The sequence below is a fragment of the Bufo gargarizans genome, chromosome 2, assembly GCF_014858855.1.
Source record: "Bufo gargarizans isolate SCDJY-AF-19 chromosome 2, ASM1485885v1, whole genome shotgun sequence".
Lineage (NCBI taxonomy): Eukaryota > Metazoa > Chordata > Amphibia > Anura > Bufonidae > Bufo > Bufo gargarizans.
The window spans coordinates 280,123,732-280,151,677 of NC_058081.1; the positions used below are offsets into that span (position 1 = coordinate 280,123,732).

General features: G+C 45.9%; 1 protein-coding gene across 1 annotated transcript in view; it reads left to right on the forward strand.

Moving 5' to 3' along the window:
* The first annotated feature begins 13,984 nt into the window (after nucleotides 1-13,984).
* BMT2 (base methyltransferase of 25S rRNA 2 homolog) overlaps nucleotides 13,985-27,946 on the forward strand; it is a 39,235-nt gene continuing 25,273 nt past the window's right edge. Inside the window, exon 1 of the mRNA XM_044277029.1 lies at nucleotides 13,985-14,190. Within this exon, the coding sequence (XP_044132964.1) occupies nucleotides 14,013-14,190 (178 nt within the window). The 5' untranslated portion in view covers nucleotides 13,985-14,012. The remainder of the gene's footprint in view (nucleotides 14,191-27,946) is intronic.

Sequence of the window (27,946 nt, forward strand, 5' to 3'; positions counted from 1 at the left end):
AAACTCTCACTATGTTTTTGACTATAAAGTAGACATATGGCAGTAAACTGGGACTTTACTGATTTACATGAGATATCATAGTCACACAAAGTTTCTTATATATGTAGGATCATAAAAGAAAAATCACAGAAATAATGCACTAACAATCAAAAATCACAGAAAAAGATACACATCCTGCACAATATGATAAATTAATATGCAGATATATATAGCTACATTGATAAAAGAAAAATCACAGAAAATAATGCACTAACACAATAGATGCAAACTTTATATATGGATTAAGCACTCTGACATGATAAAATCTGAGACTCTCAGCAAATATATTTTGATCAAATCATATCTGTGCCCACCTACCAGCTCCAAGGTGGTCTCAGCCAAGGCAGATCCTATTCTAAACCTACAGTGCCTTACAAAAGTATTCACTCCCTTGACTTTTTTCATATTTTGTTACATTACAGCATTAAATTCAGTGTTATTAATCTGAAAGGCGTTTCAGAGAATTTGGCAGTACATCCGGCCTCACAACCGCAGACCATGTGCAACCACACCAGCTCAGGACCTCCACATCCAGCATGTTCATCTCCATGATTGTCTAAAACCAGCCCCCCGGACAGCTGCAGCAACAATCGGTTTGCATAACCAAAGAATTTCTGGACAAACTGTCAGAAACCGTCTCAGGGAAGCTCATCTGCATGCTTGTCGTCCTCATTGGGGTCTAGACCTGACTGCAGTTCGTCGTCGTAACCGACTTCACAGGCTTCCGGCTTGCCATGGTATAGCAGCCTGATCAGGCTAAGTGTAAAGTCACAATACACTACAGTACACTATATAGTGCACTGTAGGGTATTATATAGGCATCAGACCCACTGGAACTTCAAAAACCAAGTGAGTCTGGGTAAAAAAAAATGTTAAAAAAAAAGTGAAAAAAAGAAATAAAAAAAATGAATTTCTTCTTATAGCCGCACATTTATCACTGATTAAAAATGCAAAAAATAAAATACACTAAACATGTTTGATATCACTGCGTCTGTAACGACCTGATCTCTGAAAGGGTCATGTTACTTTCACCGCATGGTGAACATCATAAAAAAAAAAACTATGATGAAATAGAAATTTTGCCCATCTCACTTCCCAAAAAAGGTAATAAAAGTGATCAAAAAAGTCATCTGTACGCCAAAATAGTACCAATCAAACAGTCACCTCATCCTGCAAAACATGAGCCCCTACATTAGACAATCGCCAAAAAAAATAAAAAATATATGGCTCTCAGATTATGGAGACACTAAAACATGTTTGTTTTTTCCTAAAATGCTTTTATTGTGTTAAGGTAAAATAAATAAATAAAAAGTATACATATTAGGTATTTCCGCGTCCGTAAGTACCTACTCTATAAATATCACATGACTTAACCCCTCAGATGAACACCATAAAAAAAAGCAATTTTTTGTCACCTTACTGTCATGCTCCACTCTGACGATGTGCGGAGGTCGGCCAGGATAGCAGCACGAGTTTAGTGTTGTTTTGGAGCCGTCCTGGATCCGCCTCTCATCAGGTGCACTGGGTGGGGTCATTAGTTTAAATAGCACACCAGCCCAGTGTTCTGAGCGGATTATACTAATCATTGTGGTCTTGGAAGTTAGGAAGGAAGGTTATCTGTCTGTTCCAGCTCAGAAAGATAAGTGGGATTTCTAGTTTGGTTGTTTTGTGTCATCTCTCCCATCCAGGTTCTGTGCGAGCAGGCTGCTCCTATTTCCCCTCTTCACCATCTCAGGGAATTTAGGGTTTTGTCAGCTCAGGTACGAGGACACATCTTACCTACCTTTAAGGTCTGCATGTGGGCTGAGCAGTGCAGGGAAAGAGGTCAGGGATTAGCTAGGAGGTGACCCTTCCCCTGTCTCTCGCCCAGAGCCTGGTTGGTGGGTTATCTGTGAGTCTGAGTGCATGCCCACCATGACATTATAATCCGCCATACTGTGACTGCCATTACTCAGCGGTTTTGTGATGGTGTCAATTGATGCACTGGTTGACCGCATGCAGGGTTTATCCCTAGAGGTTGCGGATCTGCGTAGTTTGGTCACACAGTGTCAGAGGGTTCTGGCATCAGGTACAGGTCAAATTGGTGGGGAGCCTAAAGTCGCTGTTCCCGAGAATTTTTTTCCACTTTAAAGAGTCATGCAAATTGTATTTTCGACTGCGTCCATTTTCATCAGGTAATGAAAATCAGAGGGTTGGTATCATCATGTCTCTGCTTAAAGGGGACGCGCAATCCTGTGCTTTTTCTCTGCCGCCCAGTTCTCTGGCCCTCCGGTCGGTGGAGGAATTTTTCAAAGCCCTGGGATTGATTTACGATGACCCAGATCGGGTCTCGATGGCAGAAGCGAAATTGTGTAACTTACTACAGGGTAAACATACTGCAGAGGGTTACTGCATAGAGTTTAGGAGATGGGTTACTGAGTCGGGGTGGAACGACCCCGCGTTACGTAGTCAGTTTTGTCAGGGGTTATCTGAAAGGTTGAAAGATGCCCTGGCTTTTCATGAGTACCCGGATACTCTAGAGAATGCAATGTCTTTGGCTATACGGTTGGATAGACGTATCAGAGAGAGGTGTAAGGGTCCCTCCGTGCAGGGGATCCCTCCTGCGTGTGGTTTTGTCTCACCTGCTACCCAGGGTGATATTACTTATAACTCTGGGGTAGGGGAGGAACCCATGCAGTTAGGTCAGATATCTTGCCATTCTGATAGTAGAGACTTTAGAAAAGTGCACAATCTATGTTACTATTGTGGAAAGAGGGGTCATTTTATTTTTTCTTGTCCTTATGTTAAACCACAGGTGGAAGAGAAAAAGAAAAAAAACTTCCCTCACACTTGGTAGTATGAATGGTGTGGTGGAGCAGACAGGTATGCAAGCTCCCTGCAGTTCCCGTTTTTTCCTTCCAGCTATGGTGGCGCTAGAGTCAAAAAATGTGTTTGTTGATGTATTCCTTGATTGTGGTGCTGGGGTAAACCTAATTTACTTTCTTTTCCTTCAAAACCTAGGACTAAGTACTTGCACTTTAGAGAACGAGATTTGTGTTTTTGCAATTGATTCTTCCCCTCTTTCTCAAAGGAACCTTACTCACATTGTTCATGGTATTCACTTAAGGGTGGGTGATTCACATGCTGAAATTATTTATTGTTTTGTCATGAAGGATTTGCCAGCTCCTATAGTTTTGGGGTTGCCATGGTTGACTAGACATAACCCAATTATAGACTGGCAAGCGAGACAAATCATTGGTTGGAGTGAGTTTTGTTCGGATAATTGTCTTGGCACATCTATCTCTGGTGTGTCCATTACGGCTTTACCTCAGTATCTCTTGGATTCTGCAGATGTCTTTTCGGAGGGTGGGGCTCAGGAATTGCCCCCTCATCGAGACTATAATTGTCCAGTTAATCTCATTCCGGGGGCCAAGTTGCCAAAGTCTCGGCTTTACAACCTCTCTCAACCTGAAAGAGAGGTCATGCGAAAGTATGTCACCGAGAGTTTGGCAAAGGGTCATATTAGACCATCTAAGTCTCCAGTGGCAGTAGGTTTGTTCTTTGTGAAGAAAAAGGATGGATCACTGAGACCGTGTTTGGATTTCCGGGAATTGAACCGTATTACAGTCCGGGATCCATATCCCCTGCCTTTGATCTCTGATCTTTTTGATCAGATTATTGGAGCCAAGGTGTTCTCTAAGTTGGATTTGAGAGGGGCCTACAATCTGATCAGAATCAAGGAGGGGGATGAGTGGAAAACGGCCTTCAATACGCACGAGGGTCATTTTGAGAACTTGGTAATGCCTTTTGGGTTGACGAACACGCCAGCAGTATTTCAGCGATTTGTCAATGACATTTTTCATCACTTGGTGGGGAGGTTCGTAGTAGTTTACGATGACATTTTAATTTATTCTCCTGATCTGAAGACCCATCAGGATCATGTGAGACAGGTTTTGACGATCCTTCGGGAGAATAAGTTATATGCCAAATTGGAGAAATGTTTGTTTGCGGTGCAAGAGCTTCCATTCTTCGGATAAATGCTTTCTGATTCCGGTTTTCGTATGGACCCCGTAAAGGTCCGGGCAGTTCTGGAGTGGGACCGACCAGAGAATCAGAAAGCTTTGATGCGGTTCTTGGGGTTTACGAATTATTATAGAAAATTTATTTTGAATTATTCTACCATGGTAAAACCTTTTACTGATATGACCAAGAAGGGCGCCGATGTCTCTGTCTGGTCGGATGAGGCATTGCAGGCCTTTTCGGCTATTATGGAGCGTTTAGAGTCTGCTCCCATTCTGGTGCAGCCGGATGTGTCTCAGCCATTCGTAGTGAAGGTTGATGCATCAGAGGTGGGGGTTGGGGCGGTGCTATCACAGGGTTCATCTCCTGGCAAGTGGGTCCCATGTGCCTTCTTCTCCAAGAAGCCACAAAATTGAACCTGGATAGAGAGGAATTATGATGTTGGAGATAGAGAGTTGTTGGCTATCAAGTTGGCCTTTGAGGAATGGCATCACTGGTTAGAGGGGGCGTCTCACCCCGTTACAGTGTATACTGACCATAAGAATCTGGCTTACCTGCAATCTGCCAAGCGTCTGAACCCTAGGCAGGCCAGATGGTCACTGTTTTTTACCAGGTTCAATTTTGTGGTTACCTTTTGCCCGGGTCAAGAATGTCAAGGCAGAAGCCTTGTCTCGCAGCTTTCCTGGGGGAGGTGATTCAGAAGATCCTGCGCCGATTTTGGTGGATGGGGTGGTGGTCTCCGCTCTGTACCCTGAATTGGAGATGGAGGTGTTGGGATCCCAGGAGGGGGCTCCTGGTTCTTTTCCCCCAGGGAGGTTGTTTGTTCCTGAGGGCCTGCTATACAAGGTGTTCAAGGAACATCACGATACTGTTCTTGCTGGACATCCTGGTGGTAAGTCCACCTGTGATCTAGTATCCCGGAGGTTCTGGTGGCCAGGGTTACGTAAGAGCATTGAGAATTACGTGACAGCTTGTGAAACCTGCGCTCGGTCAAAGGTTGTTCATACTCGACCGCCTGGTTCACTTCTTCCATTGTCTATTCCGTCTCGTCCTTGGACACATTTGTCTATGGACTTTATTACGGATCTGCCGAGTTCCTCCGGGAGAACAGTGATTTTGGTGGTAGTTGACCGTTTCAGTAAAATGGCTCACTTTATACCACTAACGAGTCTGCCTAATGCTAAGACCTTGCGCAGATTTTTGTGGATAATATTGTGAAATTGCATGGTATTCCTTCGGATGTGGTCTCTGATAGGGGCACGCAGTTTGTCTCCAGGTTTTGGAGGGCGTTCTGCTCTCGGCTTGGCATTCAAATTTCATTCTCTTCGGCCTTTCATCCGCAGTTGAATGGTCAGACGGAGCGTACTAATCAAAACCTGGAGACCTACTTGAGGTGCTTTGTGGCTGAGAATCAGGAGGACTGGTCCTCATTCTTGTCCTTAGCAGAATTTGCATTGAATAACCGTAGGCAGGAGTTCGCGGGTAAGTCGCAATTTTTTGGGGGGCACTGTGGATGTCACTGTTATGGGTGCTCAGACCGCAAAACAGAACCGTATCTGTTTTGCGGTCTGCAAGTCGCGGATTCACTAAATAAGTTTACTGTCCGTGTGCGATTCACATTTTTTTGCAGTCCCATTGAGTTCTATGGGTTTTAGATCTGCATTATGAGGGCCAGAATAGGACATCTTCCATCTTTCGCAGAACTGACATACGGATTTGGAAAGCACATGGACGTCATCAGTGTGTTTTTTACATCCGTATGTCAGTTCCAGTAAAGACAGAACATGTCCTATTCTGGTCTTTAAAATGAGGACCTGAAATTCATAGAACTCAATGGAACTGCCAAAATTGTGGATTGCTAAATGGATACAGTCGTGTGCATAAGGGTTTAGATAAACAGCTTAGCAGGCAGGATCATACAAGATAGGCTTAGATACACCACTGAGCAGGCTGTGTCATACAAAATGGGATTAGATACACAGCTCAGCAGGCAGTATCATACAAAATGGGATTAGATACACAGCTCAGCAGGCAGTATCATACAAAATGGGATTAGAAACACATTTTAGCACACTGTATCATAGAAGATGGGATTAGATATACACTTCAGCAGGCAGTATCGCACACACAACAGGATGTGTATCAGGCACACATAAAGGATAGGATTAGATACAGATGTGATTGGATACGTTTGCTGATTCAAGCTGTTTTTCACACTCTGGAGATGATGAGGGAAGAGCCTGCAGACGGTAAGTGATGGGGTTAGATACACAGCTCAGTAGGCTGTATCACACAGGAAAGGATTAGATACAGATGTGATTGGATATGCTTGCTGATTCAAGCTGTTTTTCACACTCTGGAGATGGTGAGGGCAGAGCCTGTGGACAGTCAGTGATGGGATTAGATACACAGCTCAGCAGGCTGTATCACACAGGATAGGATTAGATACAGATGTGATTGGATATGCTTGTTGATTCAAGCTGTTTTTCACACTCTGGAGATGATGAGGGAAGAGCCTGCAGACGGCCAGTGATGGGGTTAGATACACAGCTCAGCAGGCTGTATCACACAGGATAGGATTAGATACACATGTGAGGGCAGAGCCTGTAGACTGTCAGTGATGGGATTTAGACACTGAATGAGAAGTAGATTCATGTCTGGGTGTAGAAAGATAGACACAGGAGTTATAGATGGAGTAGCTGCTGCAGACAGAGCAGTGTGGGGGGCGTGGCCAGCTTGGGACTCATCACTGTGCAGTGCAGCCAGGATTGTGTATCAATAAAGTTATGTATTCAACAAAACAAGAAGGGGAGAAAGTAAACCGATCTGCCAGGATAATGTAATGTCTTCCAGGGGGGAAGGAAAGCTCAGACATGAAAAACAGGTATTGGGGGCATATGTATGCATGGTGAGGGGTGTTAGGAACACATAAAAATTATTTTGATTTTGGGACCGGACAAGACTTTTTCAGACCTCACTCATGTTTTTCTGTTCAATTTGCTCCTCCATCTTCCTCTTATATCTGGCTTTCCCCTTCCTGATTTGACAACTCAGATTCTTTTGCACATCCCTCAGCTTTTCCTTGTTGCCTGACCTAAAGACCCACTTCTTCTCCTTGAGAAGAGCTTTTATATCAGAGTTTAGCCAGAGTTTGTTATTGGAGAATATCTCACCATTTTTGTTGTCCACACTAAAGTTAATGTATGCAACGTGTGTGACTGTCCATGTTTCCCCCATAGGAATCCCGCAGCTCTTTAGCTGTCTATTAGGGCTGCATGATATATCGAAAAAATAATCGAATCGCGATAATCGCCAAATGCGATATGGCGATTTGGCCGACCCGAAAATGCTGCAATGATATATGAAGGGGCCCCGCGCACATAACTGGCTTTGTGTGTAAAGTATTTTTACTACTGTGTGAAACAATCTCTCTCCTATTGATAAAATGGCCAGCCTCTACTCACTTTCACGATGAATGCACTGCAGCGAACGGCAGCGAGTGGGCCAGGCCGGCGCGTGACTGACATCACTTAGTAACACTCCTGCTTCCTGAAGTGGGAGGAGCGTTACTAAGTGACGTCAGTCACGCGCCAGCCAGCTCGCTGCCGTGCATTCATAGTGAAAGGGAGTACAGAGGCTGGCCATTTTATCAATAGGAGAGAGCTTGTTTCACACAGTAGTAAAATACTTTACACACAAAGCCAGTTATGTGCGCAGTTTAGGACACATGAGGGGACACATAGGGCCATGAGGGGGACCAGCATAAGATGCTATATGTGTGTCTTATGCTGGCCCCCCTCATGGCCCTATGTGTCATAGCACACATCCCCTATAACAGTGCCATCCACAGGTCACGCATAACAGCATCCTCCACAGATCCCCCCCATAACAGCATCCTCCACAGATCCCCCCCATAACAGCGTCCTCCACAGATCCCCCCCATAACAGCGTCCTCCACAGATCCCCCACATAACAGCGTCCTCCACAGATCCCCCACATAACAGCGTCCTCCACAGATCCCCCACATAACAGCGTCCTCCACAGATCCCCCACATAACAGCATCCTCCACAGATCCCCCACATAACAGCATCCTCCACAGATCCCCCACATAACAGCGTCCTCCACAGATCCCCCATAACACTGTCCTCCACAGATCCCCCACATAACAGCGTCATCCACAGATCCCCCACATAACAGCGTCATCCACAGATCCCCCATATAACAGCATCCTCCACAGATTCCCCACATGACAGCGTCCTCCAAAGATCCCCCATAACAGCGTCCTCCACAGATCCCCCATAACAGCGTCCTCCACAGATCCCCCACATAATAGCGTCCTCCACAGATCCCCCACATAACAGCGTCCTCCACAGATCCCCCACAAAACAGCGTTGTCACAACCAGACAGCTGAGAAGCTCTGACAGAAGCCTTTCAGAACCTCCTCCTTGAGTTTTCTTTGTTTTTGGTTTTCAGTTCCTCATCTCGTTAGCCTCTCTCAGCTGTCATGTAGTTGGACTGATTGCATCCCTTTAAATTCCTCCCCATAATGCATTAGTGTGCGGTTTATACAGCTTCCTGGAGTGTGTGTGCATGCTGAGCCTATTTCCCAGTCTTCTACAAGTTAAGTGTTGTACATTCATTTTCTGTTTGCTGGATCCCAGGTGACCCTGACTCCCTCCGTGTCTAGTGTAGGGAGCCGGTGGTCGTGTCCCTTCACTATTGTAGGGTGTTCAGGTGTTATATAGTCGAGGTACGAGGATATGCGATCATCCACCATTGGGATTATCGCATAGGCTGAGCAGTAAGGGAGAGAGCCAGTTCTGATGCAGGGGTCTCCCTTTTTGTTCCTTAGTTTTGGATCCAGTGAGTCATATATTCATTTTGCATTGTCTTGTTTCCTGTACTCCTTCCGTGACAAGCGTCCTCCACAGATCCCCCACATAACAGCGTCCTCCACAGATCCCCCACATAACAGCGTCCTCCACAGATCCCCCACATAACAGCGTCCTCAACAGATCCCCCACATAACAGCGTCCTCAACAGATCCCCCACATAACAGCGTCCTCCACAGATCCCCCACATAACAGCGTCCTCCACAGATCCCCCACATAACAGCGTCCTCCACAGATCCCCCACATAACAGCGTCCTCCACAGATCCCCCATATAACAGCGTCCTCCACAGATCCCCCACATAACAGCGTCCTCCACAGTTCCCCACATAACAGCGTCATCCACAGATCCCCCACATAACAGCGTCATCCACAGATCCCCCACATAACAGCGTCATCCACAGATCCCCCACATAACAGCGTCATCCACAGATCCCCCACATAACAGCGTCATCCACAGATCCCCCATAACAGTGAGTCATCGACAGATCCCCCATAACAGTGAGTCATCCACAGATTCCCCATAACAGTGCGTCATCCACAGATCCCCCATAACAGTGCGTCATCCACAGATCCCCCACATAACAGCGTCATCCACAGATCCCCCACATAACAGCGTCAGCCACAGATCCCCCACATAACAGCGTCATCCACAGATCCCCCATAACAGTGAGTCATCGACAGATCCCCTATAACAGTGAGTCATCCACAGATTCCCCATAACAGTGCGTCATCCACAGATCCCCCATAACAGTGCGTCATCCACAGATCCCCCACATAACAGCGTCATCCACAGATCCCCCACATAACAGCGTCATCCACAGATCCCCCACATAACAGCGTCATCCACAGATCCCCCACATAACAGCGTCATCCACAGATCCCCCATAACAGTGAGTCATCGACAGATCCCCCATAACAGTGAGTCATCCACAGATTCCCCATAACAGTGCGTCATCCACAGATCCCCCATAACAGTGCGTCATCCACAGATCCCCCACATAACAGCGTCATCCACAGATTCCCCATAACAGTGCGTCATCCACAGATCCCCCATAACAGTGCGTCATCCACAGATCCCCCACATAACAGCGTCATCCACAGATCCCCCACATAACAGCGTCATCCACAGATCCCCCACATAACAGCGTCATCCACAGATCCCCCACATAACAGCGTCATCCACAGATCCCCCATAACAGTGAGTCATCGACAGATCCCCCATAACAGTGAGTCATCCACAGATTCCCCATAACAGTGCGTCATCCACAGATCCCCCATAACAGTGCGTCATCCACAGATCCCCCACATAACAGCGTCATCCACAGATCCCCCACATAACAGCGTCAGCCACAGATCCCCCACATAACAGCGTCATCCACAGATCCCCCATAACAGTGAGTCATCGACAGATCCCCTATAACAGTGAGTCATCCACAGATTCCCCATAACAGTGCGTCATCCACAGATCCCCCATAACAGTACGTCATCCACAGATCCCCCATAACAGTGCGTCATCCACAGATCCCCCATAACAGTGCGTCATCCACAGATCCCCCATAACAATGCGTCATCCACAGATCCCCCATAACAGTGCCATCCACAGATCCCCCATAACTATGTCATACCCAGCCGCGTCAGCGGCTCATATGGGAAAATCCAAGCAAATAGACCTCTAGCACAATTCCCTTAAAAGATCGCATCACATATCGTTATCGCAATTTTTAGGGCCCTAATCGCACAAAATTCCCATATCGTGCAGCCCTACTGTCTATGTACAGTCGTTATTGTGATCTCTCCTGGCAGCTATGGCACAGCAAGAAAACAGCCAATTTCAGGCATTTTGGCCTAATCCCCTGCAGATTTTAGGCAGCAGAAAATCTTCCGCAGGTCGGATATCTGTGGCCATACCCTTAAATGGGTTACCCTACAAAAAGTATTCAAATAAAGTATTACTGCAATGCACATGCAATAAAAATATATATTTTTCTTATATACATTACATTTTCCTCTGTTAGCGCCCCCTGCTGTCTATCCTTCTAGTGATCTCATAGTGAAGTCACAGAGAATAATGCACTATAGTAATAGATGCAACATAACATATGGGCTAAGCCCTCACTCTAGCAATAAAATCTGAGACACTTAGCCAATACATTTTAATCAAAATACATTTGTGCCCACCTAGCAAGAGACAAGGTGGTCTCAGTTCAGGCGGGTCATACGCTAAACCTGCCTATGCCGTTATGCATTTATGTTCAGGAGCGCAGACCCCACACATATAGTGTGTTGCTCCAATGACAGCACACGTCCCCCTTCATTTTAATGTGTGTAGTCTGACATTTTAGCACGGGTGCAGGCTCTATTTTGTCCATGTTCACGGATCCATCACGTCCATTATAGTTTATGGGTCGAGAAAACAACGGATGCCATCCGTGTTTCACGGATCATTAGGAAGAGATGCTTTGCAAATTATTTTTCACCTGTTCATTGTCAGTGAAACACGGATGCAACATGGACAGCAAAAACGGATACATGGACCCAACACGGATCCTTCACGGACAGCTTCACGGATGCATCGCTGACCACCTGCTCACAGATTTGAGCACCAACACGTGAATGGGGCTTAACATACTATTACATCACACTGCAGGTATAGATGCTCCCTGCTGTAACAGTATGTCACAGAGCAAAAACGGATATAAAGGGGTTGCCCCCATGTTCCCCCTTTTGAACACAGCAGAGATCACGCATTCTATTTCATGGAGGAAACACAGGGACCCGTTCTCGTGATAAATGACGCGCCTACACCCATCAGGCACTTATTCTCTATGTTGTGTACAGGGGCTGAGCCTTTGTCATGGGACAAGCCCTTTATTCATACTGCAAACAATGTTTAGTGGCAGTTTTCATAATTTACGATTATCTGTTCCGTCAGACATTTGGTACAACCACCATGATCCCCACGATCATATTGGTTGTACCAAATGTCTGACGGAACAGATAATCGGAATTCAGAAGGTAGATGTGACCATAGTTGTTCTTTATTTGACTTGGTGCTGTAACAGGTCGGACCGAGTGACATTAAAGTGCCTTTTACATGAGCACAGAAACGATCATTAGGAGTGACGATCATTCAACCCCCATACAGTTTGTATCCCCAGCATGTAGCCTGGAAATCCGCTTCCAAAGAGCACTGTTGGGCTAAATGCACATAATCAGTATTGCATGCGGAAAATCCGCACCGTAGGTCATGCACATTGTATTCTTTAAAGGGATTCTGTCACCAAGATTGACCCCTGTCAGATAAAAATATGCTGATGTTCAGGGTGTCTTCACGATTCCTAATGTGGGCTTATAAATGTCATCTGTTGGCTCATTTAGCTAAAAAACAGCTATTACTAACCTGTCAGTCAAACAAATAAGGTGCCCAAGGGGATGTTAATGGATGCAAGGTGCCGGCCGCACCCGCCGCCGTTCGTGCCCAGCACCACCTTTCCAGACCTCTGCGCCGCCTCCTAATCCTCTGTGCCGCCTCTAATCTCCCTCCCTCCTCCTTCTGCTGTAACATCTCGCGCATACAAGGGTTGAGCGAAGTGCCGGCGCATGCGCACTTCACTATATAAATCCAAATGGAGAAGTCCGCATGGGCGCATCAGGCAGAGCCCTGTGCGCAAGCGCGAGACGTTACAGCAGAAGGAGGGGGAGGGAGAGCTAGAGGCGGCACAGAGGATTAGGAGGCGGCACAGAGGTCAAGAAAAGCGGCGCTGGGCACGAACGGCGGCGGGTGCGGCCGGCACCTTGCATCCATTGACATCCCCTTGGGCACCTTATTTTTTTGACTGACAGGTTAGTAATAGCTGTCTTTTAAGTTAAATGAGCCTACAGATGACATTTATAAGCCCACATTAGGAATCGTGAAGACACCCTGAACATCAGCATATTTTTATCTGACAGGGGTCAAACCTGGTGACAGAATCCCTTTAAGGGTAAATGCACACGTTCAGGATTTATGCGAGGACAATCCGTTCTGAAATCTGCAGGTGTTCACAGGGAAATCTGTGCGGTCAATCCGCATCAACTGGTGCGGATTTTACTCTCCCCCATTGAAGTGAATGGAAAAAATCCATTCAGGAAAAATAAAGTAAATTGACATGCAGAGGATTTTAAAATACGCACTTGTAGGTCAACATCCGCGCACACACAAAAAAAATCTGCATTGTGTGCATCAGAATTTCAAATAAAATATATAGATGACCTAAGGTGCAGGTTTTCAGCGCAGAAAATCCACACACAATCCTGATCGTGTGCATTTAGCCATAGAATTTGAAATTCTCAGATTTCTTCCGTGCAAATTTTGAACATTATAAAAAAACCGCAGCATGTCAACTTATTTTATTTTTCCTGACCGAATTTTCTCCATTCACTTCAATGGGGAGAGTAAAATCTGCATGCAGAAAATCCGCACCAATAGATGGAGATTGTCCGCCTGCGAATACCCACAGATCTCCGCAGATAAATCCTGAATGTATGAATTTACCCTTGTAGGTACTAACACATAGCCATTGGGCAGCCTCTGGTCACGCTGTGAGAGCACACTCCAACTGTCACCTTATCCACACCCACCCCCGACAAAGGCTACTGTGAACCATGGAGATCAGTACAAGACATGACGCAGCAAGCACTGCACCGCTCCAGTCATCTCCTCTGAGGAGTGAGGGGGCGCCTCACGTACACCGCCGGTAACAGAACAAAGAGCAGCAGTGTGCGGTCATAGGGGGCGTGTCCAGGAGGCTCATTGGCGGAGCCAATAGTCATTCCTTCACTCAGCCCCGCCCCCCTCGCGGGGATCTCCGGACTAACATTTCTGCAAACAAGTCAAAAATCCCTGAGCAGTACAAAACAGGCTTTGATTGGCTCGCTGCTGGCCTGTTAAACGAGAGGGGGTTTCCATTGGTCAGGCTCGGCAGCAGCTCCTGCCAGTCTAGCCAATGGCGAGCTGCTCTAGCGGTGACACGCCTGTTGCTGGCTCTTGGTGGAAGTGAGGGGGTGTGGATGGCTGTTGTTTGTAGCCGGGGAAGAGCGATGGAGCAGGGCACAGCGGTACAGTGCGGCGGGCTGGTGTCATCCGGTAATGACCGGGAGGAGACCGGTACACCTGCAATGCCAGTGCCGCTTGCCGCAGACAAGAAGCTGGAGCAGAAAAAACTGTCAGGAGTGGTGAAGAGCATGCACCGGAGACTGCGGAGGAAGTATCTGGAAGGTACGGCTCACAGGCAGGCCCGGTCACATGAGCACTGCCAATCCTGGCTGCTCTCTGCTGGCATGTCACTGTCCTACTGGGCTGGTGACATAGCAATACCTGTACATACAGTGCAGCACTGTACTGGAGACCTATAATACCTGTACATACAGTGCAGTACTGGAGACCTATAATACCTGTACATACAGTGCAGCACCGTACTGGAGACCTATAATACCTGTACATACAGTGCAGCACTGTACTGGAGACCTATAATACCTGTACATACAGTGCAGCACTGTACTGGAGACCTATAATACCTGTACATACAGTGCGCACTGTACTGGAGACCTATAATACCTGTACATACAGTGCGCACTGTACTGGAGACCTATAATACCTGTACATACAGTGCAGCACTGTACTGGAGACCTATAATACCTGTACATACAGTGCAGTACTGGAGACCTATAATACCTGTACATACAGTGCAGTACTGTACTGGAGACCTATAATACCTGTACATACAGTGCAGCACTGTACTGGAGACCTATAATACCTGTACATACAGTGCAGCACTGTACTGGAGACCTATAATACCTGTACATACAGTGCAGCACTGTACTGGAGACCTATAATACCTGTACATACAGTGCAGCACTGTACTGGAGACCTATAATACCTGTACATACAGTGCGCACTGTACTGGAGACCTATAATACCTGTACATACAGTGCGCACTGTACTGGAGACCTATAATACCTGAACATACAGTGCGCACTGTACTGGAGACCTATAATACCTGTACATACAGTGCAGCACCGTACTGGAGACCTATAATACCTGTACATACAGTGCAGCACTGTACTGGAGACCTATAATACCTGTACATACAGTGTGCACTGTACTGGAGACCTATAATACCTGTACATACAGTGTGCACTGTACTGGAGACCTATAATACCTGTACATACAGTGTGCACTGTACTGGAGACCTATAATACCTGTACATACAGTGCGCACTGTACTGGAGACCTATAATACCTGTACATACAGTGCAGCACTGTACTGGAGACCTATAATACCTGTACATACAGTGCAGCACTGTACTGGAGACCTATAATACCTGTACATACAGTGCAGCACTGTACTGGAGACCTATAATACCTGTACATACAGTGCAGCACTGTACTGGAGACCTATAATACCTGTACATACAGTGCAGCACTGTACTGGAGACCTATAATACCTGTACATACAGTGCAGCACTGTACTGGAGACCTATAATACCTGTACATACAGTGCAGCACTGTACTGGAGACCTATAATACCTGTACATACAGTGCAGCACTGTACTGGAGACCTATAATACCTGTACATACAGTGCAGCACCGTACTGGAGACCTATAATACCTGTACATACAGTGCAGCACCGTACTGGAGACCTATAATACCTGTACATACAGTGCGCACTGTACTGGAGACATAGCAATACCTTTCTGCTCCAGACTAAAAAAATAATAATATCAAGGAGCCATTGGCTCATAACCTGAGAAATTTAGTCGCCAAATTTAAAATACATATAATATAGCTGGGATGCTTAGGAGCATGGGGTTTTCTAAGCTACAGCCCACGCAGGTAAAGGGGTTGTGCACTCATTTCCCTGTCAGACTATAATACCTGTACATACAGTGTGCACTGTACTGGAGACCTATAATACCTGTACATACAGTGCAGTACTGGAGACCTATAATACCTGTACATACAGTGCAGCACCGTACTGGAGACCTATAATACCTGTACATACAGTGCAGCACTGTACTGAATACCTGTACATACAGTGTGCACTGTACTGGAGACCTATAATACCTGTACATACAGTGTGCACTGTACTGGAGACCTATAATACCTGTACATACAGTGCAGCACTGTACTGGAGACCTATAATACCTGTACATACAGTGCAGCACTGTACTGGAGACCTATAATACCTGTACATACAGTGCAGCACTGTACTGGAGACCTATAATACCTGTACATACAGTGTGCACTGTACTGGAGACCTATAATACCTGTACATACAGTGCAGCACTGTACTGGAGACCTATAATACCTGTACATACAGTGCAGCACTGTACTGGAGACCTATAATACCTGTACATACAGTGCAGCACTGTACTGGAGACCTATAATACCTGTACATACAGTGCAGCACTGTACTGGAGACCTATAATACCTGTACATACAGTGCAGCACTGTACTGGAGACCTATAATACCTGTACATACAGTGCAGCACCGTACTGGAGACCTATAATACCTGTACATACAGTGCAGCACCGTACTGGAGACCTATAATACCTGTACATACAGTGCGCACTGTACTGGAGACCTATAATACCTGTACATACAGTGCAGCACTGTACTGGAGACCTATAATACCTGTACATACAGTGCAGCACTGTACTGGAGACCTATAATACCTGTACATACAGTGTGCACTGTACTGGAGACCTATAATACCTGTACATACAGTGCAGCACTGTACTGGAGACCTATAATACCTGTACATACAGTGTGCACTGTACTGGAGACCTATAATACCTGTACATACAGTGTGCACTGTACTGGAGACCTATAATACCTGTACATACAGTGTGCACTGTACTGGAGACCTATAATACCTGTACATACAGTGCAGCACTGTACTGGAGACCTATAATACCTGTACATACAGTGCAGCACTGTACTGGAGACCTATAATACCTGTACATACAGTGCAGCACCGTACTGGAGACCTATAATACCTGTACATACAGTGCAGCACCGTACTGGAGACCTATAATACCTGTACATACAGTGCGCACTGTACTGGAGACATAGCAATACCTTTCTGCTCCAGACTAAAAAAATAATAATATCAAGGAGCCATTGGCTCATAACCTGAGAAATTTAGTCGCCAAATTTAAAATACATATAATATAGCTGGGATGCTTAGGAGCATGGGGTTTTCTAAGCTACAGCCCACGCAGGTAAAGGGGTTGTGCACTCATTTCCCTGTCAGACTATAATACCTGTACATACAGTGTGCACTGTACTGGAGACCTATAATACCTGTACATACAGTGCAGTACTGGAGACCTATAATACCTGTACATACAGTGCAGCACCGTACTGGAGACCTATAATACCTGTACATACAGTGCAGCACTGTACTGAATACCTGTACATACAGTGTGCACTGTACTGGAGACCTATAATACCTGTACATACAGTGTGCACTGTACTGGAGACCTATAATACCTGTACATACAGTGCAGCACTGTACTGGAGACCTATAATACCTGTACATACAGTGCAGCACTGTACTGGAGACCTATAATACCTGTACATACAGTGCAGCACTGTACTGGAGACCTATAATACCTGTACATACAGTGCAGCACTGTACTGGAGACCTATAATACCTGTACATACAGTGCAGCACCGTACTGGAGACCTATAATACCTGTACATACAGTGCAGCACCGTACTGGAGACCTATAATACCTGTACATACAGTGCGCACTGTACTGGAGACATAGCAATACCTTTCTGCTCCAGACTAAAAAAATAATAATATCAAGGAGCCATTGGCTCATAACCTGAGAAATTTAGTCGCCAAATTTAAAATACATATAATATATGGGATGCTTAGGAGCATGGGGTTTTCTAAGCTACAGCCCACGCAGGTAAAGGGGTTGTGCACTCATTTCCCTGTCAGACTATAATACCTGTACATACAGTGTGCACTGTACTGGAGACCTATAATACCTGTACATACAGTGCAGTACTGGAGACCTATAATACCTGTACATACAGTGCAGCACCGTACTGGAGACCTATAATACCTGTACATACAGTGCAGCACTGTACTGAATACCTGTACATACAGTGTGCACTGTACTGGAGACCTATAATACCTGTACATACAGTGTGCACTGTACTGGAGACCTATAATACCTGTACATACAGTGCAGCACTGTACTGGAGACCTATAATACCTGTACATACAGTGCAGCACTGTACTGGAGACCTATAATACCTGTACATACAGTGCAGCACTGTACTGGAGACCTATAATACCTGTACATACAGTGCAGCACTGTACTGGAGACCTATAATACCTGTACATACAGTGCAGCACCGTACTGGAGACCTATAATACCTGTACATACAGTGCAGCACCGTACTGGAGACCTATAATACCTGTACATACAGTGCGCACTGTACTGGAGACATAGCAATACCTTTCTGCTCCAGACTAAAAAAATAATAATATCAAGGAGCCATTGGCTCATAACCTGAGAAATTTAGTCGCCAAATTTAAAATACATATAATATATGGGATGCTTAGGAGCATGGGGTTTTCTAAGCTACAGCCCACGCAGGTAAAGGGGTTGTGCACTCATTTCCCTGTCAGACTATAATACCTGTACATACAGTGTGCACTGTACTGGAGACCTATAATACCTGTACATACAGTGCAGTACTGGAGACCTATAATACCTGTACATACAGTGTGCACTGTACTGGAGACCTATAATACCTGTACATACAGTGCAGCACTGTACTGAATACCTGTACATACAGTGTGCACTGTACTGGAGACCTATAATACCTGTACATACAGTGTGCACTGTACTGGAGACCTATAATACCTGTACATACAGTGCAGTACTGGAGACCTATAATACCTGTACATACAGTGCGCACTGTACTGGTGACATATAATACCTGTACGTACAGTGCAGCACTGTACTGGAGAACTATAATACCTGTACGTACAGTGCATCACTTGTACTGGTGACATATAATACCTGTATGTACAGTGCATCACTTGTACTGGTGACATATAATACCTGTACGTACAGTGCGCACTGTACTGGAGACCTATAATACCTGTACACGCAGTGCAGCACTGTACTGGCGACCTATAATACCTGTACATGCAGTGTGCACCGTACTGGAGACCTATAATACCTGTACATACAGTGCGCACTGTACTGGAGACCTATAATAACTGTACATACAGTGCAGCACTGTACTAGAGACCTATAATACCTGTACATACAGTGCAGCACCGTACTGGAGACCTATAATACCTGTACATACAGTGCGCACTGTACTGGAGACCTATAATAACTGTACATACAGTGCAGCACTGTACTAGAGACCTATAATACCTGTACATACAGTGCAGCACCGTACTGGAGACCTATAATACCTGTACATACAGTGCGCACTGTACTGGAGACCTATAATAACTGTACATACAGTGCAGCACTGTACTAGAGACCTATAATACCTGTACATGCAGCACTGTACTGGCGACCTATAATACCTGTACATGCAGTGCAGCACTGTACTGGAGACATAGCAATACCTTTCTGCTCCAGACTAAAAAAATAATAATATCAAGGAGCCATTGGCTCATAACCTGAGAAATTTTTAGTCGCCAAATTTAAAATACATATAATATAGCTGGGATGCTTAGGAGCATGGGGTTTTCTAAGCTACAGCCCACGCAGGTAAAGGGGTTGTGCACTCATTTCCCTGTCAGACTAGCCAGATTCGCGTTGCTAATCCCTAGATGCTGGGCCTTGGCTCACTCGCTTCCAGGCCTCCACTGCTTATCTTGGGTTTCTCCATGAAAACGTTTGGCTGCAGTGACATCAAGACAATCACTGGCCACAGTGCGAGGGGCGGATCTTCACCCAGCAGACGTCTGCAGCGTATGTCTGCTGGATGAAAGCCTTTTTTTTTTTTTAACTAGGCGCAAATGGCAACAAGAAAACAAAGTCTTGTCGCCATTTTGCAAATTGTCTATCCTTGTCTGCAAAACTGACAATTTCTATATTTATTTTTTGTGGGGTTACGTTACGGACACGGAAACAAAATACGTTCGTGTGAATGTAGCCTAAGGGTGTATTCACACACATCAGATTTGTTCTAGAAATGTCTGTGACCGAAACACACTTCCAGTCATCTGAATGGTGTTGTTCCTGCAGCAGGTGCATAGTTTACTGCCTTCAGTTGAATGGGACAGTCACAGAAATGTCTCCAATAAATCTGCCACGTGTGAACACACCCTTAGACACCAGAATTACTGTAAAGGATTTACTAAGAACTAAGGGGAGTAAAGTAGAACTGACTTAGTTGCCCATAGCAACCAGATTCTACCTTTCACTTTCAAAAGGAGCTGTGAAAAATTAAAGGTGAAATCTGATTGGTTGCTATGGGCAACTCAGCCAGTCTAATTTACACCAGTTTGATAAATGATCCCCTAAGGGTTTTTTCCCCTCACTCCTGACGGCACCCATGCGACCAGAACCTCCCATCCAGGACAGGAAACCTGAGAAGATAAAATGGTTCACACCCCCACCACACCTCAGTTCAGGTTTCCTGTATAAGAGGTACCTGAGGAGCTCTGGCTTCTTCTATGTTTTTTGGTTCTCGCCTTCGGGGGCTGGGGAGGTTGTAAAGGGACCTATCCCTGGCGGCGTCAGTCTCCTTGGGAAGCCGCTGCCTGGGACTGATCTTCCTCCTGCATTCCCCCTTGCCTCCCAGGAAGCCGCTGTGGCCATGTTCAGGCAGCTCCCAGACCGTTGTTGTGGGATGCCCGGCGTCCCGCTTCCAAGATGGCGGCCCACTCTCTGAGGCGTTCTACGCATGCGCGCAGGGACGGCCTCTTCAGGCACTTAGGCGTCATATCCGGGCGCTTGCCCGAGGAGGTGGAGGCATCTTCTGGCATGGATTAGGTGCTCTAAGGGGACCTATTGGTTTAAAGGAACCAAGGTGCAGAATATAAATTGGTGGCAGGAGAAGACAGCCAGCCTTGGATGCACACAGTGCTGTACAGGATCTGGGTTCCCACCAGCATGACGGAACCAGATGATACAGGACGCGCCGACCCCCTGGAACCCTCGAGGCCCGGTATTGGTCCTGAGGAGTGGGGAAACTTGACTCTGCTTTGGTGAGAATTATCCTCTCCTTATTAATGGGGGTTTTGTTTTGCTTTGTTATAGGCAGCAAAAACACCAAAGTAATCGTCCAGGAAAACTAAGCATAAAGAGTGTGGAGCATGTAGAGTAGCCTTAGCTGCCTCCTACGTTAAGCCGCTATGTCAAGCATGTATAGATAAGTTGTGAGACTCTTCCATAACCAACTTATCTAGAAATATGAGCGCTTTAATGCGGTCAGAGCTTAAAGCGTCCATTACATTACTTGGTCGGAGTCGCCAAAGGTCTCTAGACAGGTCTTATTATAAGGACTCTGATTCAGTTTTTTCAGATGAAGAAGAGGATATAAAATCTGGCCAGGCCCTATCAGAGGATTCTTTCTCTTCAGATGAGGACTCAGCGGGGAGGGCATTTTTTTCCACCGGAAGATACCAAGCCTTTACTGAAAGCTGTCAAAGCCACCATGCAATTAGAAGATGTAAAACAACCTAAATCTATTGCTGATCAGGTTTTAGAGGGTCTTGGCCCTAGAAAGCATAGAGTTTTCCCCGTTCATAAAAATATTGAAGCTCTAATCAAAAGAGAATGGAAAAATCCTGATAGAAAATTTTTCATTCTATATTGTCATTTGGATCCGCAAATGACAATAAAGTTTTTCCGCCATTTTGCAATTCTAAGTCGCATTGGTGACCATTTTGCTCGCCATCTGGAGCCCTGCCTATACATACAGTGCAGCGCTGTACTGGAGACATTATAATACATGTAAATACAGTGCAGCGCTGTACTGGAGACATAATACCTACTGTATGTATAAAATGCAACACTGGACTGATATAATAATGGTCTGTTCACTTATTACTGGTACTGAGCTGCATGATACTGGTAGCATAAAACCAGTACTCTTCTGCTTTGTACTGGTTGTGCAATAACGTACAAGTGACAAAATACTAGGGGTGCACCGAAATTCCGGCAGCCGAAAATATCGTCCGAAAATGCACCTAATCCATTTCGGCCGATATTTGTACATATCGGCAGAAAATAGCGGGGAGGGACTGGGAGGAGGAGCTGGGGGCCGGTGCGTTCACTGTTCTCCGGCCCCCAGCTCCAGTAGTTATAAAATGTGTACAATTAATAAGGATTCTATTCATGAGGCCCCCTCTGCAGTAGAACATTCAATATAGCCACATCCTACTCACAGGGCTGTTATCTTAATGCTGGCCGGCCGGGCAGACGAGCGGCAGCGTCACGACTGACGTCACATGCCTGCGCCGCCTCCTTCATTCAGAAAGTAGGCCGGGCACATGACGTCAGTCGTGACGCTGCCGCTCGTCTGCCCGGCCGGCCAGCATTAAGATAACAGCCCTGTGAGTAGGATGTGGCTATATTGAATGTTCTACTGCAGAGGGGGCCTCATGAATAGAATCCTTATTAATTGTACACGTTTTATAACTGCTGGGGGCCGGAGCACAGTGAACGCACCGGCCCCCAGCTCCTCCTCCCAGTCCCTCCCCGCTATTTTCTATTAATTGTACACATTTTATAACTAGTCTGTACTGGAGTGGCAATGGGGGGGGTCTGTGGATGGCACTGTTATGGGGTGGGTGGGGGTCTGTGGATGGCACTGTTATGAGGTGGGGGGGGTCTGTGGATGGCACTGTTATGGGGTGGGTGGGGGTCTGTGGATGGCACTGTTATGAGGTGGGGGGGGTCTGTGGATGGCACTGTTATGGGGTGGGGGGTCTTTTAAAAGTATTTGGGCAAAAAGGCAGTTTCGGTTTCGGTCAAGGGACATCCTGAAGTTTCGGTTTCGGACCAGAATTTTCATTTCGGTGCACCCCTACATAATACCCATACTGAATTGTACTGGTGATGTAATATACACAATACTTTCACTGCAGTGATGTCAGCATACATCGGTTACATGGCCTATGTACAATTCAGACCAATTGAAGTGCATGGAGCCGCAATACCAAGCACAGCTGCTATCAAATGGACGGCACTGTGCTTGATGAGCTGTGAGGAGACCGGAGTGCTGCATGGTAGTCAGGAGTCAGACCCCCCTCTGATCATGTCCTGATGATTTATCCTGAGAATAGGTTATCAGTATTAAAGGGGTTTTCCAGGCTTTTAATATTGATGGACTATCTTCAGGATAGGTCATCAATATCAGATCGGCAGGTGACAGCAAGCAGGAAGAGAGATAGGAAATGGAATGTGTGCAGGGAGCTTGCCTCCGCTTCATAGAGTTAATCCCCGCCGATCTCATATTGATGACCTCACCTGAAGATAGTTCATCAATATTTAAAGTGTTAAAAGCCTGGAAACCCCCTTTAACCACCTAACTGTTTTGCCCGAATCCAGCTCGGGCAGTGGGTAAAGTAGCTAACTGGAGGGGGAGGGCTGCTTTAGATGCTGCTATCTCCTGAATGGTAGCAGCTAGAAACATGCAATCTGTTCAGTACAGGGGTAGATATCACTGGTCTTGTGTCTTATGAAAGCCTGGACGGTCAGCTTTCAAACAAGACCAGTTGCATGTTTCTAGCTGCTACCATTCAGGAGATAGCAGCATCTAAAGCAGCCCTCCCCCTCCAGTTAGCTACTTTTCCCACTGCTGGAGCTGGGGCAAAACAGGGGGTTAAACAACCCCTTTTATGCAGTTGAGCCGAGACTAAGTATAAACGGCTAGTAGTGCTTGGTCAATGATCACACAACCAAGGTGGTGCCCCTTTATTTTGGGCTCTGCAGCAGGGTATATGTTGTAGTAGGGAAACATTTCGGGCCATTCACACGGTGGGATTTGATATATGGAAGTGTGCACACGTATTGACCAGTCTTTTGGTATTTGGATACCAGCACAGCATACGAACAGTGAACTGTTCCTCACCTGGTGTGACATGTTCATCCGCAATCGACTTGTGACCTAGAGCCCCAGCTTTTTGGTTTTTATAAAGGATTCTTGGCACAACTCTAAAGCCCTTTTACTCATCTGATCTGATGGTGTCTGGACGAGGTGCTGAGGCATCATAAATATGGTGTTTAGCACAAATGAAGTGTCTAGGAAGCCGGCAGAAGTACAGTGTAACACAAGCCCTACATTGTGTGGGCGATTTATGCAACTGTTAGAAAACTCCAAGAGTTCCTCATTTTGTAGATACCACAGTTGTATGGTATTGTACATTGTGCGACATCAATGTGAGACCCGTACCGTCTTTCCTCTCAAGTACTTTGCTTCTTAAAGGGAACCTGTCACCGGGATTTTGTGTATAGAGCTGAGGACATGGGTTGCTAGACGGCCGCTAGCACATCCACAATATCCAGTCCCCATAGCTCTGTGTGCTTTTATTGTGTTAAAAAAACGATTTGATACTTATGCAAATTAACCTGAGATGAGTCCTGTCCCTGACTCATCTCACATACAGGACTCCTCTCAGGTTAATTTGCATATGTATCAAATTGTGTTTTTTACACAATAAAAGCACACAGAGCTATGGGGACTGGGTATTGCGGATGTGCTAGCGGCCATCTAGCAACCCATGTCCTCCGCTCTATACACAAAATCCCGGTGACAGGTTCCCTTTAAGTGTCTGCTTCACAGGCGATCAAAGACGTTCAGACGGATTCTATGACCTTATAATTCTCCTCCTGCAACAATCTGTTTATTCTGATAGCCTTGCAACATCATGTGAATTAGTGGTGTGAGGCTGTTTTGTATCTTCGTCAGCTCTTTCACTATCTGAGTTTTTTTTTTTTTTTTTTGTGTGTATATGTTTTTTTAGCAAAAGATGTGTACGCATTTGTGAACTATTCTTTAACCCCTTTTTTATCATTGTCTACCTCCAGATAAAAGCTATCTACATTGTAATTTAAAGAGTTCAAAGTTTCCTCAAATCTCAAGGTAGCCATACAGTCAGTAGCTGTAGTCTGAACTCTCATCAGTGCCTAGTCCTCCCAGCTCCCCCATGCACATGTACAGTCCACCAAACGTGCAGGTGGTCTCCAGAAGAGAGTAATGCCTGCATCACACAGGCCGATTGAGCAAGCGATTGTCGGGAGGCAAGAGCTCCTTTGCTAACTTACTGAGGAGACCGCTGCTATTACATGCAGAGATCTCCTCCGCAGCATGGCCCCATTCTGTCTACCAGTTTGCCAACGGCAGATCATTATTAGGCAGCATGATCTGCATACTTAATAATAAGAATTGCCCAATGAATGAGTATTTGCTCATTCATCCGGCAATCGGCGGCAGTATTACACTGCAAGATGATCACTCGTTAGCGATTATTGGCCGAAAAGGCAGCCAGTGTAATACAGCCTTAAAGGGGTTTTGTCACTTCAGCAAGTGACATTTATCATGTAGAGAAAGTTAATACAAGGCACTTACTAATGTATTGTGTTTGTCCATATTGTCTCCTTTGCTGGCTGTATTCATTTTTCCATCACTTTATACACTGCTTGTTTCCATGGTTACGACCGCCCTGCACTCCATCAGCAGTGGCCATGCTTGCATACCATTAAAAATGCACCAGCCTATGTGCGCTCCCACGGTCCCGGTCACCATAGAGGCCAGTGTTTTTTCCTATAGTGTGCAAGCACGAGCACCATGGTGGATTGCAGGGTGGTTGTAACCATGGAAACGAGCAGTGTATAACTTGGAGGAAAAATGAATCCAGCCAGTAAAAGAGGCAATATGGATAATAACTATACATTAGTAATTGCTTGTATTAACTTTCACTATGTGATAAAAGCCACTTGCTGAATTGACAAAACCCCTTTAAGCCACCGCTTATCTCCCCTGAGAACAAAGGATCAAGCATGTTGTAATCCCACATACACAGCAGATTCAAACGGGAAGGGGGATTAGGTTTTCTTGGATTTCAACATTCACACCCCCATACACATTAGGGTACATTCACAGTTGCAGTTCAGATCTGGCAGGCTGTTCCAGAGCCTGTTTTGGCATAAATGATGTCTGTCAGCCAAACAGAAAATGCTGCACGCAGAGATATTTGTTTGAAACCCGGCATTTATGCCAGAAAGCGTCTGAATCCTGTTAGTCAATGAGGATGTGACGGTGATCTGTAGAATCAGTCAGGCTACTCTCTGCCGGAATAGCCTTTCAGATCCACTGTCGTGGATGTGAACATACCCTTAAAATATGTGTATGCTCACTTTATATGGGTTCTCCAGGATTTTATATTGATGGCCTATCCACAGGATACACCATCAATATCAGACCAGCAGGAGGCTGACTCCCCGTAGCTCCAGAACTCCACAGCGCCATTCATTGTGTAGTGGACGGAGCTGGTAATGGCAGCATATGGTAGGAGCTGAGCTGTGCACAGGCCATGTGACATAGCTGTGATGTCACTGGCTTGTGGAAAGCAGTGAGAAGGCGCTAATCACCTGGGGTTTCAGGTTTTAGACCCTGCCGATCAGATCCTGATGACCTACCAAAGGATAGATCATCAGTAAGAAAACCATATAGAACCCCTATAAGAGACGCTACTGGTCTCAGTCACTAGGAAGCTCAGACAAATGAAAATATGGAGGTGGGATAATGTTTTCTGAATGGGCCTTTTAGGGTATGTCCACGTGTGGATGAGAATTGCCTAAAGCACAGTCACTTTGCTGGTACTGTACAACGCTGCAGATCTGCCACATGAAAATCTGAACCTGCAAATCTGCAGCAATTCCGCTATGTGTGGATGTCCCCTTGGTGTATTCTCAAAATCATAAACCACTTTTTTGAAATATCGCTAAGTTACAGACCTAAAGCCTATATCTGGCTTTGAACATTCAGTAGCTGTCGGCCGAACAACTCTCTCTCCCCCATACACAGAGGAGAAGGCTGCTTTCAGACACTTCAGGCAGCGAGAAATCTAAAGGATCCGGGGAAATTTTTCACTTAGTCCTATCTTTCTGCCCCCATACACATTAGACTGTCGCCTGAACCCGCCAATACACTAATGTGTATGGAGGCCTTAAAGGGGTTGTCAGAGTTCAATAAAAACTCTGGCAGGTCCCTGTAGAGGCCTGTAAATAACAACATAATGAATACTTACCCCATTTCTCCTTCTAAAACTTCCTGTACTGCACTCTGGTCCTCCCTGCCATTGTTCATTCTCCTGGCTACTCACGGATCACCACTGCAGCCAATTACCTCAGCAGTGATATCCAATATACTACTGAGGCCAATGATTGGTGTGTTCAGAATGTTGCTGCTACAGGCAAGAAGGTGATGTCAACCACAAGGAGGACTAGAGCGCATCGCTGGCAGTGGCATGGGATAAAAGGGGTGCTTGAGTTTTTATTTAACTCTGACAACCCCTTTAAGGTGCTCACGCACACGACTTTGATCGCAGTCTGTGTGTCTGCTGGATCTCCTGGGCTGACCGCTGCTCCCCTGAACTGAAGTGAATGTATCATAGTGTTTTATGATGCAGTCAGTTCATATCTGATCGCATATCTCTTGTAATGAACTCACAGGTATAAATCATAAAACACTCTGATACAGTTAGTCCAGGGGAGCCGCGGTCATCCCAGGAGATCCAGCAGACACACAGATTGTGTTTCTGATCACGGTTGTGTGCATGAACCCTATGGCTACTTTCACACTGGCGTTTTGGCTTTCCATTTGTGAGATCCGTTCAGGGCTCTCACACGCGGTCCAAAACGGATCAGTTTTGCCCTAATGCATTCTGAATGGAAAAGGATCCGCTCAGAATGCATCAGTTTGCCTCCGTTCAGTCTCCATTCCGCGTTTTGGTGTCCGTCTGGC